Source organism: Monodelphis domestica, chromosome 3 (assembly GCF_027887165.1).
Source record: "Monodelphis domestica isolate mMonDom1 chromosome 3, mMonDom1.pri, whole genome shotgun sequence".
In the NCBI taxonomy this organism is placed as follows: domain Eukaryota; kingdom Metazoa; phylum Chordata; class Mammalia; order Didelphimorphia; family Didelphidae; genus Monodelphis; species Monodelphis domestica.
Genome location: NC_077229.1, coordinates 486,114,583 through 486,129,014, shown reverse-complemented (window position 1 = coordinate 486,129,014; position 14,432 = coordinate 486,114,583). Strand labels below are relative to the sequence as shown.

The 14,432-nt window shown below is 37.7% G+C and overlaps 1 protein-coding gene across 10 annotated transcripts in view; it reads right to left on the bottom strand.

The window, feature by feature from the left end:
* The window catches only part of ARHGEF28 (Rho guanine nucleotide exchange factor 28), a 373,512-nt gene that overhangs the window by 175,436 nt on the left and 183,644 nt on the right, over positions 1-14,432 (bottom strand). For all 10 annotated transcript variants that reach the window (XM_056824748.1, XM_056824754.1, XM_056824753.1 and 7 more), the window contains one exon: positions 12,294-12,366. In XM_056824748.1, coding sequence (XP_056680726.1) covers positions 12,294-12,366 — 73 coding nt within the window. The remainder of the gene's footprint in view (positions 1-12,293; positions 12,367-14,432) is intronic.

Sequence of the window (14,432 nt, the reverse complement as noted above, 5' to 3'; positions counted from 1 at the left end):
AATGTTTTCTTCATGAAATACAGTTTGTTTTGGGGCAAGTAACCAAAAAAAAAGTACCAAAAAAGAAAAAAGAACAACAACAACAGCAACAACAAGAAGAACAAGAACAAGAAGAAGAAAGCAAGAGGGGAGGCAACAAACAAAAGGCTCCTAACTGATGTGGCGGTCACCTTTGAATCAACTGCCTGTGTATACTCAGGCCATGGCTTGTTAGAGCAAAGGTAAAAACATTTTTTAAAAAGAATAATAATGACAAAAAGATGTGCCATGCAATTAAACAAATCAATCCTGAATTATATAAGTAATTGATGATTTTTAAATGGACAACTAGGGGAAATGACATTAGCACTGGTTACAAAAATTTTATGTGTAAATTTAACTGGTGTAAATTAATTACCAGAGGTAGGAGATCAAAATAAGCACCTTAGTCAGCAAATATGTGCATCAAACCCATCTTTAGTGAGGTTATTAATAGGGAACTGCCAGGCCTTTTCTTAAAAAATATTTTTAAATGGATCATATCTTTACATATACACAATTGACTGGAAGATATATAGAGAATACAAAGATCATAGGATTATTGATTTAGAATTAGAAGGAAACTTTAATAGACATTGAATCTAACCTCCTCATTTCACAAATTTGGAAACTGATGTACAGGGTGGCAAAGTGGCTTGTCATACAGGTAGTACATGTCAGGGACACAATTTGAACTCAGGTCTTGTTATTCCAGAGGGAGAGCTCTTCCTATGTATCATGAAACTTCCTTCTCCTTTGTTTATGGTTTGTTATTAAAAAGCATGTGATTCTATATTCATGTACTTAAAGGCTCTTTTCCTACAAGGCATCTCCAAGTCAATTATTCAAGATGACTTAAAGACACAACAGAAATATTGTGTAGAGGCAGCTAAGGGGTCCTGCAGTCAAGCAGACCTAAATTCAAATCTGATCTCAGATACTTATTTGCTGTGTGACCTCCACAAGTCATTTAAACATCTGCCTGGCCTGGTTTCTTGAACCGTAAAGTTCAAGATGATGACAGAGTTATTATGATAACCAAATGAAATAATATTTGTAAAGTGCTTAGTACAATGCCTGAACATAATAGGTGTCTAATAAATGTCTGTTTTCTTACTTCCAAAAATAATCTTCAATAGCCCTGATTATTATTATTATTATCATCAAAACCCTTACTTTCTGTTTTAGAATCACTACTATGTATTGGTTCCAAGACCAAAAAACAGTAAGAGCTAGGCAATGGGGGTTAAATGACTTGCTCAGGATCACACAACTAGGAAGTGCTTGAAGTCACATTTGAATCCAGATCCTCCCATTGCCAGGTCTGACTCTCTATCCACTGAACCACATAGCTTACCCCGAACCCTTTTATTATTAACAACAGACAAAGTATAAAACAATGAGATACACATTCTCCGAAAGTACTTGCCACTGTGATGGAGGAAATCCAACACAGTGATCAAGTTGAAAAGGGATTTTCTCTGGATAATGAGCTCCTCCAGAGCAGAGGTGTCAAATTTGTATGTAGCCAGAAATATTTCAGTGTACAACCTGAATCAGATCAAAATGTAATTGGGAAATACTTAACAAAATAAAATATAAAAAGTATAAAACATAAAAAATATAAAAATATAAAAAGTATATTTTATAAGTACATAAAGTATAAAAAACATGACATTATTATGTGGTCAGTATGCACCCACAAGGGTACATAGGAATGGTTTAGCAACCCCCATTTCAAACTGAGTTTGACACCACCACTCCACACATTCTCCTTTATGGATAACATTGTATTGGCTACATCAAGCCCTAGTGTTTGTTAGTATAGGAAAAGGTCTGCAACCACAGCAAAGAATCTGGCTTGGCCATCCACATAGGAAAAATTAAGTGGATGAAAATTGTCCACCGTCCTAAATATGGCATGCCTTCAGTCTGTATATCGTGGACAGATAGTACACATAGATAATGTTTTACGTCCAGAATTAAACAGAATTAAGAGACTAAGCTGAATTGCTCTTAGGAAATTGAAAAGTGTCTTTCCTAATCACAAGCTTCACCCAGAAATAAAAGACCATCTTTTCAATACCAATATTTTACCAGCATTTCTATAGGTCTGTGAGACAACAGGCTAGTTTCCAAAGAATTGAAAATGAGTATCACAGCACAAGCAACATAGAAGAACATGATGTGTGAGATGAGGATACAATATATAACCAAAAAGAAACATTGTTGATCTTGAGAAAAAGATAGCATTGGGGCAAAGGTGTTAGAGAAAAGGAAGATGGGCTGAACAGCAGGAGGCCAGTCCAGACATTACACTGGCCCAGAAAGAAGGTGCCCCCAATACAAGGCATACCCTGATGGATGGGATGAACAGCTGTCACAGAGCATGAGCAGGGATGGATGGATTTCAATTTGTAGAGTTTGGGGATTATATCCAAAATAATGAGATCCTTCCAAGCATTGTGTATTCTTGTATAAGTGCACACAAATGTGCAGTTAGGTGCAATTCTACTTAGTGTGTGTGCATGCTTGGTGCCCTTAACCTTAATGGAGGCAGTGTCCAAAGTGATGGTTAGTTCCAACATTAGTCACCGGGAAGAATATTCCACTGCACAGTCTATAGAATCCCTCCAGATGGCGCCAAAGGAGTGTTTCCATGGCCTCCAATGGCACCAAAGATTAGATTTGGTAACTGGATCAATATCAGACTTTAATGAAAGCATAGGAAAAACTCTAAAGCCTAAGAAAGATGCTCTAAGAACTAGACAGGCAGGCAAACACACACACACACACACACACATACACACACACACACACACACACACACACTCCTCTTTACTACACAAATATATGCTTCCAACTAAAAACAGGAAGGGAATGTGGAGTAGGAATGAGAGAAAAATTCAAAGGAAAAAAGAAATCAGAGTCTAAAGAACTAATCCACATTTAACGCATACATAATCAGGACATATTTCTATGGCAAGAGTTATACAGCCCATAAAACTCTTGAATGTGATCATGAAAAATAAAATTATCATTTTAAATGATGAATTCCTATAGAACCAACAGAATCTTTTTTCTTTTCTTTTTTTTGGGAAAATTTATTTAATTAGACAATTTAGAATATTTTTCCAAGTTCTTTCCCTCTCCTCCTTCCCCTTTTTTTCTTTTTTTAAAGTAATGAGATAATGTGCAGGACAATGTTCTATAATGGTGCATGTTCTTGGGTTTTGATGACAAAGAGCTCTCGTGTTCACTCAGTATGCAAATACTGTCCACAGCAATAACACAGATGTTCACAATTGGAAGTATGAGGAATTTCTAGTCCCTTCCCCCCACTCCGCAAAAAAATTCTCCTTTAGCTAGTCTGTGTTGTCATTTGTCCTTATTGCTTTTGTTCCCTTAGTGAAGTGTAACTAACAATAGTGATTGGTGGTTTCATCCAAGAAACCAGATAGCTTAAAATGTCAATTCTGCTTAATTTTTGTCACCAACTTTTCATAAGACAGATATATAAAAGTCATATATAAATGCTAAGGATTAGCACAAAAATCTGAACTCTACCTTTTACCCTGCATAAATTCATTATTTAAATTAAGTTCCAAAAACACTTTTAAGATACCAGATTAAAAGCAATGATGTGTCATTCATTGGGCAAATAAAGAGAGAGAAAACCATTTGATTTTATAGTTTGGGAATGTATTGTTTCAACCAAAGTCTGGCTCTCTTTCTATAGGAGCTTAATTAAATTACTCCAGAGAGCCTCTACTGAGTTAGCAGGATCCTTTTACACCAACCCACTGCACAACCTATTGCAAAGTGCAATCAAACCAGTTATTGCTATAGCAACCTTCTGGCGATAACCATATCGGTCACTGAACTATCCTCTTTTTAAAATCCATTGATTTTCGTTTCAAGAGGCACCTAGGGGGGAAAAAAAGGATAATTCCCTTGGCACAATATTTGTCAAATCCAGTGAACATCTTTTTGGGTAGCCAAGATGCTCTCATACTAGTACTTCAGTTAACAAATACTAGCCTAGTAGCAAACTATTTGTTCAGTCATTTGGTCATGTGTGACTCTTTGTGCCCCATGGACTATACTGTCCCTGGAGTTTTCTTAACAAAGGTACTGGAGTAGTTTTCCATTTCCTTCTCAAGCAGATTAAGGCAAACAAGATTAAGTGACTCACTCAGCCAGTAAGGATCTGAGGCTAGATTTGAACTCATGTCTTTCTGACTCCAGGCCCAGTGCTCTATCTCCTGAGCTACTTAGCTCAGTACATAGCAGTAGATGCAGTACCCCAAAATTGACCACAGTAAAACTGATATCAAGAAACTTCTCAAAATGGGGGAATCCTAGCTTTTCCAAATTTAGAAACCTGATGCCCAGAGGCTAGAGCAAAGTAGTCAATAAGAGGGGAAAAAAAGTTAAGTCAAGACCAATGGTGCTCAACTTCCTTTAACTTCCACATAATTGTGTTTTCCAGTTGCTCTGATGGAATTAAAAAAGATGCCATATAGGTAGAACCAATGGACTATCTCACAGGAGATACACAAAACTATCTCATTCTAAATAGTCATTTCCAACATCTGCCCACATTCCTACTTCTTGCCTATGTCAAAATTTACAAGCTTGTATCATTACTATTCTCCCAGATCCCCTAAAAGTACCGCTAGACAGCCAATAGTTCTAGTCTACTCATTAGTATCCCACAAAGTCTAAGAGATAAACTCTGCAAAAAAAAAAAAAATTGATACAACATGTAAATTAAACTTATGGATCTGTGTGTTAAGGACATGTATGTATTTTACTTATGTACATATGCATATGTCATCATATATATTGTTTTTATCATAGTGAAAGAGCTTGGGACTGTGATTACACTAATATTAGGAACTCCCTCTACCAGGGCAGGTTAGTAAACTTCTGAGAAACTTCCAGTCTCCTAGAGTTGCCTAGAGCACTGCCAAGGCCACATCTTGGCCACGCAAGCTGTGAAAATCTACTGCTTGAAAAGTCTTGAGAACAAGGCCAGGGTCGGACACCATTTTTACCATTTAAGGATCAGCCTCAGCACCATTATGGCCATATGCTGGTGGATTTGGAGGTGCCAGGAAAGAATACAGCAACTCTCAAAGACAGATTTCTGTTTCACTGGAAGAAAATACACCTAAATCCTGATTAGTACAAACAATGAATCCTCTGAAGTACTTGTACGTATTCAAATTCACACTTTTTGAGTTATAATTACACAAAACATGGTAATCAGTTCCAGGTCAAAGGAAATAGGCAACACAAATCTGAATAATGCAACCACTTCATGGGAATTTATTGTTTGCATTAATCAAGGATCTAACAGTACTCATATCATCAAACTTAAAAAGTCTTAAAATATTGAAGTATCTGGCCATCTGGGACAGTAGAAAGATCACTGGCTTTGGAGTCAGAGGATTTGGGTTCAAACTCCACCTCTGACCCTTATAACCTGTGTCATCTGGACAAATCACCTAACCTCTCTGGGCCTCAGTTTCTTCACCTGTAAAATAAGGATGCTGGCCATCTTCCCTCTCTAAATCTGTGACCTTATACTTCTTTGAGTCTTTAAGGTATAAGCTACCTCTTCCTATGCTTTCCTAATTTTTCAGAAAAAAAAGTTTGTTTCTCTTTAATAAAGCTCACCAGGAGAGCTCTAGTCCCATGCTGCTCCAACGCCATCACAGGTATTATTCTTACCTCCTACTCCATAAATGAAATATTATTTGAATTAAAATAATAAGCTGTCCTTTCAAAAATGGATTGTTTCCTTTTAACCTTTTGTTTAATGTCCCCAAATGACCCCCTATTAAGAGACAATAATAGGAAATGGCAGCTCATCTTTGCTGTTATCACAGAATACCTTATATTATTTTACTTATCTGTGTACCTGATGTACTTTTTCTGTTATATTATAAAGTGTCAATGACCAATAGACCTTTTTTTTTGTTCTCTAAATCACCTTGAATGAAGTGGATGTCAATAAACATTTGTTGTTGTTTTTGTCATTTTTTTTTCAGTCATATTTGATTCTTTGTGACCCCATTGGGAGTATTCTTGGAAAATGAACTGGAGTGGTTTTCCATTTCTTTCTCCAGCTTATTTTATGAATAAGGAAACTGAAATGAAGATTAGTGACTTGCCCAAGGTTACATAGGTAGTGTCTGACACCAGATATGAATTTAAGAAAATGAATCTTCCCTAATCTAGGCCTTGACATTCCAACTGTTGCACCACAAGTTTTATTTCAGTCTTCTCAGAGTGAGATGAGATGGGAAGATGTGTATAATGTTCAGTTCACTTCAGGCATTTATAAAAATGTCAGTCTCAGTTACCCACCAGTCTTCAATTTATATATGCAATCATGATTTAGAAATTTGCTCTCTCAGTTATGTAGAGAATAGAGGATTCAGTTTTGATTGAAGAGAAACATGAGTGAGTGAATGGATGGATAAATGAATAAATGAAAGAAGAATATTTTAAGCACTTCTTTTGTGCCAAGCACTGTGCTAAGTATTGAGGCTAGAAATACAAAAGCTAAGACTGCCATAACCCTAAAAGAACTTATATTCTAATCAAGGAGAAAAAATATATATGAGCGGATCAGCATACAATTTCCAGGAGCAAAGAGAGTTGATTTGATTATGGTTCCAGATTGCAAAAGATGGCAGAACTCCAGAGGGCTCTACATATGGTGGCATTCCTGGGAGAAGTTAAAAAAAAAAAAGTGAAGTGAAGTCTATCTGGACCCTGGACTAAAATAAAGTGGGCGACAGAGATAACCACTGGTGGGGGCAAAAGGACCCCCAGTGAAGGAATTTCAGGCAGGAAAGATTGAAATCCTCTAAGGTTCCATTTCTGGACCAATTGGCACAGCAGTTGGTGAAATTATGTCTATATCCATTTTTCTCCTTTAGCCTACTTGTCTAGAACATGGTATGACTGCAACATTTAAGAGATGTACATCTTGTCATGGATATAACCAATGGAGATTCCTTAAAGTATGAGTTTAAAAGTAAGGTAAGTCCTTCCAAGGTTATCATAGAATGTTAGCACCATAATCATAGAATTATTCCCGTAATATAGTCCTTTGTGCAGGGTTCTGCAGGTCTGAGTTTTGAATCACCCTTCGATTTCTAATTTCCATTCATTCCATATGGCCAAATTAGAAGACAAATTTTGTCATCTCACATATATCCCTTTTTCTCCCACTCAAATCTCTCCCCTTCCCTGGGTTCAGACTCACATTACCTCTCGCCCGTACCATTCCAATGGCCTCCTTAGTGGTCTCTATGCCTTAAGTCTCTCTTCCCTCGCCAATACTCCACACAGCCCTCAAAGTAATTTTTTACTAAAATGCAGATTTGATCATGTCACTTCCCTCTTCAATAAACTCCTTTGACTCTCACTCAATCCTCTTTGCCTGGAATTCATTTCCTTATTTCTGCTTCTTAGAATCACTAGTTTCTTTCCACTCACAGTTCAATTACCACCTGCTAAATGGAGTCTTTCCTACTTCCTCTCCATCCTACCTCAATGCCTGTGACTATCTACTTTGGATATATGTATGTATGTGGTGTCTCCCCCTGCTATATTTTAAGCTCCCCCAAAGCAAGAATTGTCTGACTTCTGTCTTTGTAGCTCCAGGGCCAGCACAGTTCCTGGTACATGGAAGGAGCTAAATAAATGTTTATTACTTGAGTAAATGGAAGAATAACTCCATAATCAGAGGAAGACTTTAACAACACACAGTAATAACAGCTCTATAGCCTTCTGTTTCTTTGGTTTAAGTTGGAAACTGCCGAGAAGTTTTTTCCTTCTCAACCACAAAGCCAAACTGAGAGACATACAAAAAGAGTTTGAATTATCTTCTCAAATGAAGCAAATAAGTCATCCTCACTGCTCAAAGGTGTATTGTAGCACTCTACTCCTCCAAAAGCCAAAACCAAAAGAACCCAATGCCACTTTTTAAATGGACAGTTCAGATCACATTTAGCTAAAGCTACCAAATTGCGTGATTATTAAAATATGGATGTTTACCAACTAAATAATTTTCCCTGCAGAATGTCATTTGTAATTGCTAGTATAAATCAATTTGAAGAGGTGAGAACTCTTCAATTTTAAGGGCCTCCTGTATATACTGGCACAGCTATGAACCTATTGGGATAGAGTGCCAGGTCTGGAGTCAGGAAGGCACATCTTCCTGAGTATAAATCTGGCATTAGATACTTCCTACCTGTGTGACCCTGGGCAAGTCACTTAACCCTATCTGCCTCAATTTTTTGATCTATAAAATGAGCTGAAGAAGGAAATGGCAAACCACTCCAGTACCTTTGTCAAGGAAACCCCCCAAAAGGTCATAAAGAGTCAGAAACAACTAAAATGCCCAAAGAATAACAAACTCTAAAGTCAAGGCAAATTAAGCTTTTTGATATTCCTTACCCAGGACCCTCCATCTTCCAGCTCAACACTTTTTTACCATCTTAGACCTAGAATATACTCTTTCCTCACCTCTACCTGTTGGAATCTCTGTATTTCTTCAAGCTTCAACTCAAGCACCACATTCTGCATGATACCTCCACAGATTCTACCCAACTATTTCTGCTTTCACCAAAGATCATCTTATATCTGTTTTCTGCATCTTTTTTATAAGCTTCTATAAGCTTATAATCTATAAGATTCTTCACAGGTTAGTAGTAGTAGTAGTAACATACTACTAGAACCTGTGAAGAATCACAAAACTCCACTGCTATGCTTTCCATGACTAAAAGTTAGCATGACTAACTTTTTTTTGGAAACCCTTATTTACCTTCTTTCTTAGATCAATACTAAGCATTAGCTCCAAGGTAGAAGAGCAATACGGGCTAAGCAACTGGGCTCAAGTGATTTGCCCACAGCCACCCAGCTAGGGTGTCCAAGGACAGACTTTAGCTCATGACTTCCCATCTTCAGGGCTGGCTCTCTATCCATTGAGCCACATAGCTTCCTCACAAACGACTTTTAACAAAAGCATTTGTTAAGATGTCATAATAAGAACAGCAACTACAAAATAATTCCCCTGTATGTCCGTCTCCTCAATACACACAGGACACAGTATTTCTGTTAGGTGACTACTGCCATCTACTCCTCTTTACAATTCAACTCTTGATCGTCAGGGCTGGCATTCTTGGAGTCCATACCCAGTTTCCTCTGTTCCCAAAGGTCTGTAAGCAATTGCCCCTCTGAGTCTGTGGCTGTCTAAAGAAAATATGAGTTTTTGCTAGAGGAGAACGGTCTCCTGGGCAGCTCTTGGATGTGCTCCCCTGAACTGCTGAGCCCTCACCCAGAATTTAACTACTTAAAGGTCCTCAAAGGCATTTCCAATTTTATTTATCCAATAAAGTTGTTCCCATTCACTCTAGCAGAGAATGCTGTTTGCATTTCATAAGAGAATTGCTTCATGTTAACACTTTATTAACACATTAACACCTAATTATCTCTGTTATCTACTCTTTGGTTACTGTGACATCAGCCTTAGGGGAGATCAGATCCCAACCTTCTTACACTAAAAGTGCCATTCTCCTACTTAACAGATGTTACTTGAAGGCAGGGATGTTTCACTTTTGCCTTTACTGGGGGCAGGTAGATGGTGCAGTAGGCAGAGGGCCAGGCCTGAAGTCAGAAAGACTTTTTGTTGTGTTCAGGGTTCAGACTCATTTCAAAAGAATTTGTCACCCAAGCTCTGTTCATCTCAGACAAAGCTTTTACTAGGGTTGTAGGTCAAATGAGCTAGGGAAGGAAATGGCGGACTACTCCAGTATCTTTCTCCATGAAAACCCCAAATGGGGTCACAGAGAATCAGATTCAACTGAAAGGACTAAATAACAACAATATGGCACTGATCCTTGGAACAGAGCAAGCACTTAATAAATGCTTCCCGGTTGATTGATTGCATGCTAACTGTGCCCTCCTCCACCCAGGACTTTTAATTGGTTTAAAGATTGTTAAGTCATTTCTAACACAGTCTTTCAAGTCATAAAGCAGGTACTGGTAGATAAATTCAATGGTGAGACTTTCATATAGTTCATCTTTCAGTACTGAAGCAACACTACTCCAATGGATCGTTTTCTCCTCTCTCTCTCTCTCTCTCTCTCTCTCTCTTACACACACACACACACACACATACACACAGAATGGATAAAAGGACATTAGATATTACTTAATATACACATTCTCTCTACATCTTCAGATAGTCTCTGCTTGGACACATCCAGTGACCAAAACAAACTCCTTCAGCTGCTGTACAGAGAAGTATTCATTTATTTTGGCTCTATAACCTGCCTAATTACACAAAGGATTTGAGCTGGCTATATGATAAATTGAAATGAAATGACTCTGATCTGGGTGGTCAAAAGAAATCTATTAAAACAATTTAGGCTTAGTAATAAGCGTGGCTAGGGGTGAGAGGTATGGAGAGGCAAAGGGAAAGAGAAGTAGACAATCTGTAATGCAACAATTAAAAATAGAGTCTTTGAGTAAGAGTTTAAGAGGCAAAGTCTCAAATACTATCGTCTTTGTAAATGATGGCTGAAGCAATAAACTCAAGGGTATTTTTAAAATGGGGAAAGTGTGCAAGGGTCTGCCAGTGGCCTACTAACTAGATTTATAGATCTCTCATGTAATAGGTATAGCTACACTGATAATCATTTTTGGAATTGGAAGGTAATTCAACCCTTCCCCTTTAAATACTCATAAAACCTTGAAAACTGTTATAGTGTTCTCTTATGGTTTTACGTTTTCTCCCTAGCTAGCCTATTGGCTCCTGCAGGGCAAAAACCATAAGCTATATTTCTTCTACTTTCCCTCACAATGCCTAACACAGTCCTTGGCACAAAGTAAATGCTTCATAGATAGCCTATTTTTCCTTGATTGAAATGCTCTTTCATATAAACAGACTGTAATTCCTAAAATTTCCCCCAAAGCTTTACCATCTTAGATCCTAGATATTAATTGTTTCTAGGCAGCAGGGTAAAAAGTCACCACCCTCTCTCTTAAGTATGAATTCTTTCTTCTCCTTAGAAAGAAGTCCTAAGTATAAAAACACCAATACAGTTCATTCTCTCTCTCTCTCTCTCTCTCTCTCTCTCTCTCTCTCTCTCTCTCTCTCTCTCTCTCTCTCTCTCTCTCTCTCTCTCTCTCTCTCTCCCCATCCCTCCCTCTCTCTGTGTGTGTCTGTCTCTCTTTATCTGTGAGTTTCTCCTTTTTTGAATGCAGCCAAGGAGAATAATTACAGAGGAAATCATAAAGGACATGAGTCAAAAGATGCTATATAGATAGATATAGATATATATATACACATACACCTTAAAAGGAGGTAAAAGAGTAATGAAGAGAAAAATTAGACTAGGATAAAGTCAACCAGAGGGTAAAAATACAGCCTATGAGAAGAGAGGCAAAATGAAAAAAATGGACCAGTGCAAATTAAATCTGTAAGCTCTTTATACAACTTTTTTGAAAAGTGGAGGGGATGAGGTAGAGCAAGTATCACAGGAAGGGTAAGGATAAATCAGGATGGAAGTGGTGAAATCAGGGTGAAGACAAGTATCAATGAGTAGGAGAGCAGGCGGGATGTGAGTGAGAGAAGCAGAGGTTAGTAATGACTCTGTCCATAAGTACATAAAGGAAAACCATTCCCTTAGCCAGTTAATTCATTTGGGATAACCCATTAGTACTTTAGGAATATAAATCAAATCACAGAAGCATGGACAGATGCCAGCTTTTCATATACTATGAAGCCACTTTTTTGATATTGTAACATAGACAGCAAAGCCAACTGCCAGAACTAGAGCTATAATTATATTTTAATCAGCAGCAGCTGCAAATGAAAATTAGATCCAAGTTTTTCCTTCTCTCCCATCCATCCCCTTAAGATACTCATGAGCAATGCCTCTTGGCTGTTCATTTGTTATGAAGATCTTCTAATATACCCCAAGGGCAATGTTTGTTTCCTGATAAAATGAAGGCTATTATCTCAAGTTTGTTTAGTTCAATTTTATTCTCCTCCTATCTCAGAGTAAAAAATGACTCAAGAATTATTTGAATGTTCCATTTTGGTTGAATGCTGCCCTCTGCTGGAAGGCACAGAAAATGTTCTGTGTTATCTTGAGCCTTTTTAGAACATTCACAGCAAGACAGAACTGTGGCAGCTGGCTTTAAAAGTAGATAACATACATTTCCTTAATAAGAAAAACCCTTACCTCCTTCAGTCCTTGTTGCACTAGAGGGTATTGGTAGTCGTTTCTCCGTTCTTTCTTCTTTTCTATCCAGAGTCTAAAAATGACAAATCCAAATCATTAAAAGAGACCTCAGACATACAACACGGAGTAAAACTTACAACCAATAGTGTAAATGGAGCTGAGCTCTCACATTACAATGTAAGCTCTCTGTAGAAGACATAGTTCCATTCTTCCTACTTGTATTCCCAGTACCTAGCATTCAAATTCAAATAACATGCCTGACATAGTATAGGTTTATTAACCTAAGAACTTATAGACAGAATGATTAGTGGGAGGGAAATATTGTTTATTAAATTAGGTACTAACTGGGCTTTTAGCTCAATGCCTAGAATACTATAAACACCTAATTTTTATTATAATAATAATAAATTAACTTTTCATTTATTTCATTCATGAGAGACGCCCTCCCAACAGCTTCTTTACTAAGAGGTGGAATAGCTAAAGATATTGGGGGGGGGGGCAATAAAGTACAATGAAATGACCCTTTTTCTGTAGTTAATGAGAAACTATTGTTATCATGAATGAATACTCAAAGCAATCAATCAATATTTATTAGGCACCTAGATAAAAAGAGGCAAAAGATAGAAGTAGCTTCAAGAAAAATGGCTGATGTATAGTTTAATTCAAGAAGCTTACAGTCTGATGGCAGAGAGAGCATACAAACCAATACGCCCAATCGAGCTTATACAGGATAAATAGGAAATAATTAATATAGGGAAGGCAATAGAGGGGTTGGAAAAAGCTTCTGGTAAAAGATGAGATTTTCGTTGGGACTTAAAGGAATATGGGGGATCCAGTAGGCAAAAGTGAGATGGGAGAGCCTTCCATGCATGGAAGACAGTCAGAGAAAATGTCCAGTCAGTAGGCAGAGTGTTTTATTTGTGGAACAGCCAGAAGGTCAAGTATCATTGGGTCAAAGAGTATGTAGAGGGGAATAAGGTATAAGGAGACAAAAAAGGCAGGAGGGGAATAGGTTATGAAGAGCTTTGAATGCCAAAAAGATGTTGTATCTGTAGTATTGAAAATGGGCTTCTAAGAGCAGGTAGCAGAGAGAGGTTCAGCTTAGAGGGTACTTGGTGAGTCACAGGTATAGAGTGAGGCACTCGCAACCAAATGGTAATTTCTCTGTGTGTATGACTATACTCATCTGTTACCAGGGAAGGTTCAAGTTGGAGTGGGTATGAGTCATTAGGAAATGATATTAATTTTTCTTAAAGACATCAATTCTTTTTTAAAAAAAAAAGGAAGTAGGTAAATTGAATAGGTTGAGTGAACCTTGAGAACCTTCACGGAGTGTCTGCTGTCTCAGCTCTTCTAATAAACTGGAAGCCAGAGGTACCAGCTACGAAATATTTTGAGGGGGGGCACCAATTTTAACACCAGAAAAGGTATCAGGGCTCTAAATAGGATCAGAGAGCAGGGAAAGGTATTTAAGCATAAGAAAAGAAGGTGTTGATATTTTAAAATGGTACCCAAACCTTCTATCTTAGAGCTGTTACTAAGGCAGATATTAAGGGTTCTAAATTAAATAAAATGGTATCCAGGTTAGAGTGAAATGATAAGTAGAGGCAAAGTCCCAACTAAGGGAAGAAAAACAGCTCTCTGCTCCTAAGAAATGTGCTAGGTTGCTAGTCTGAGCATCCAATAGAAATTATTCAAATAACATTGGAAAAGGCCTGAAATGTGAAGTGAAAAGATACAGTTCAAATCTTGGCTTGGCTCTTAGTATGGCACTGGGTTGGTCACTAAACCTCCCAGGTCTCAACTTTATTTATCCAGTAGAGGGACTAAGCTACAGAAGATTCCTTAGATCACGTCTAGCTTTAAATACTATATTCCTAGCAATCAGACTTCAGAAGCAAGATCATCTACAGCCAGGTGGCTCAGTGAATTGAAGGTCAGGCCCAGAGCCAGGAAGTTCTGGGTTCAAATTTGACCTCAGATACTTCCTAGGTGTGTGACCCTAGACAAATCACTTAGCCTAGCCCTTACCAGTCTTCTGCCTTGGAACCAATCTATAGTATTGATTCCAAGACATAAGGTAAGGGTTTTTAAAAAATACTGCTATACTTTTCTAATTCATGTTCCATATGCCTATCC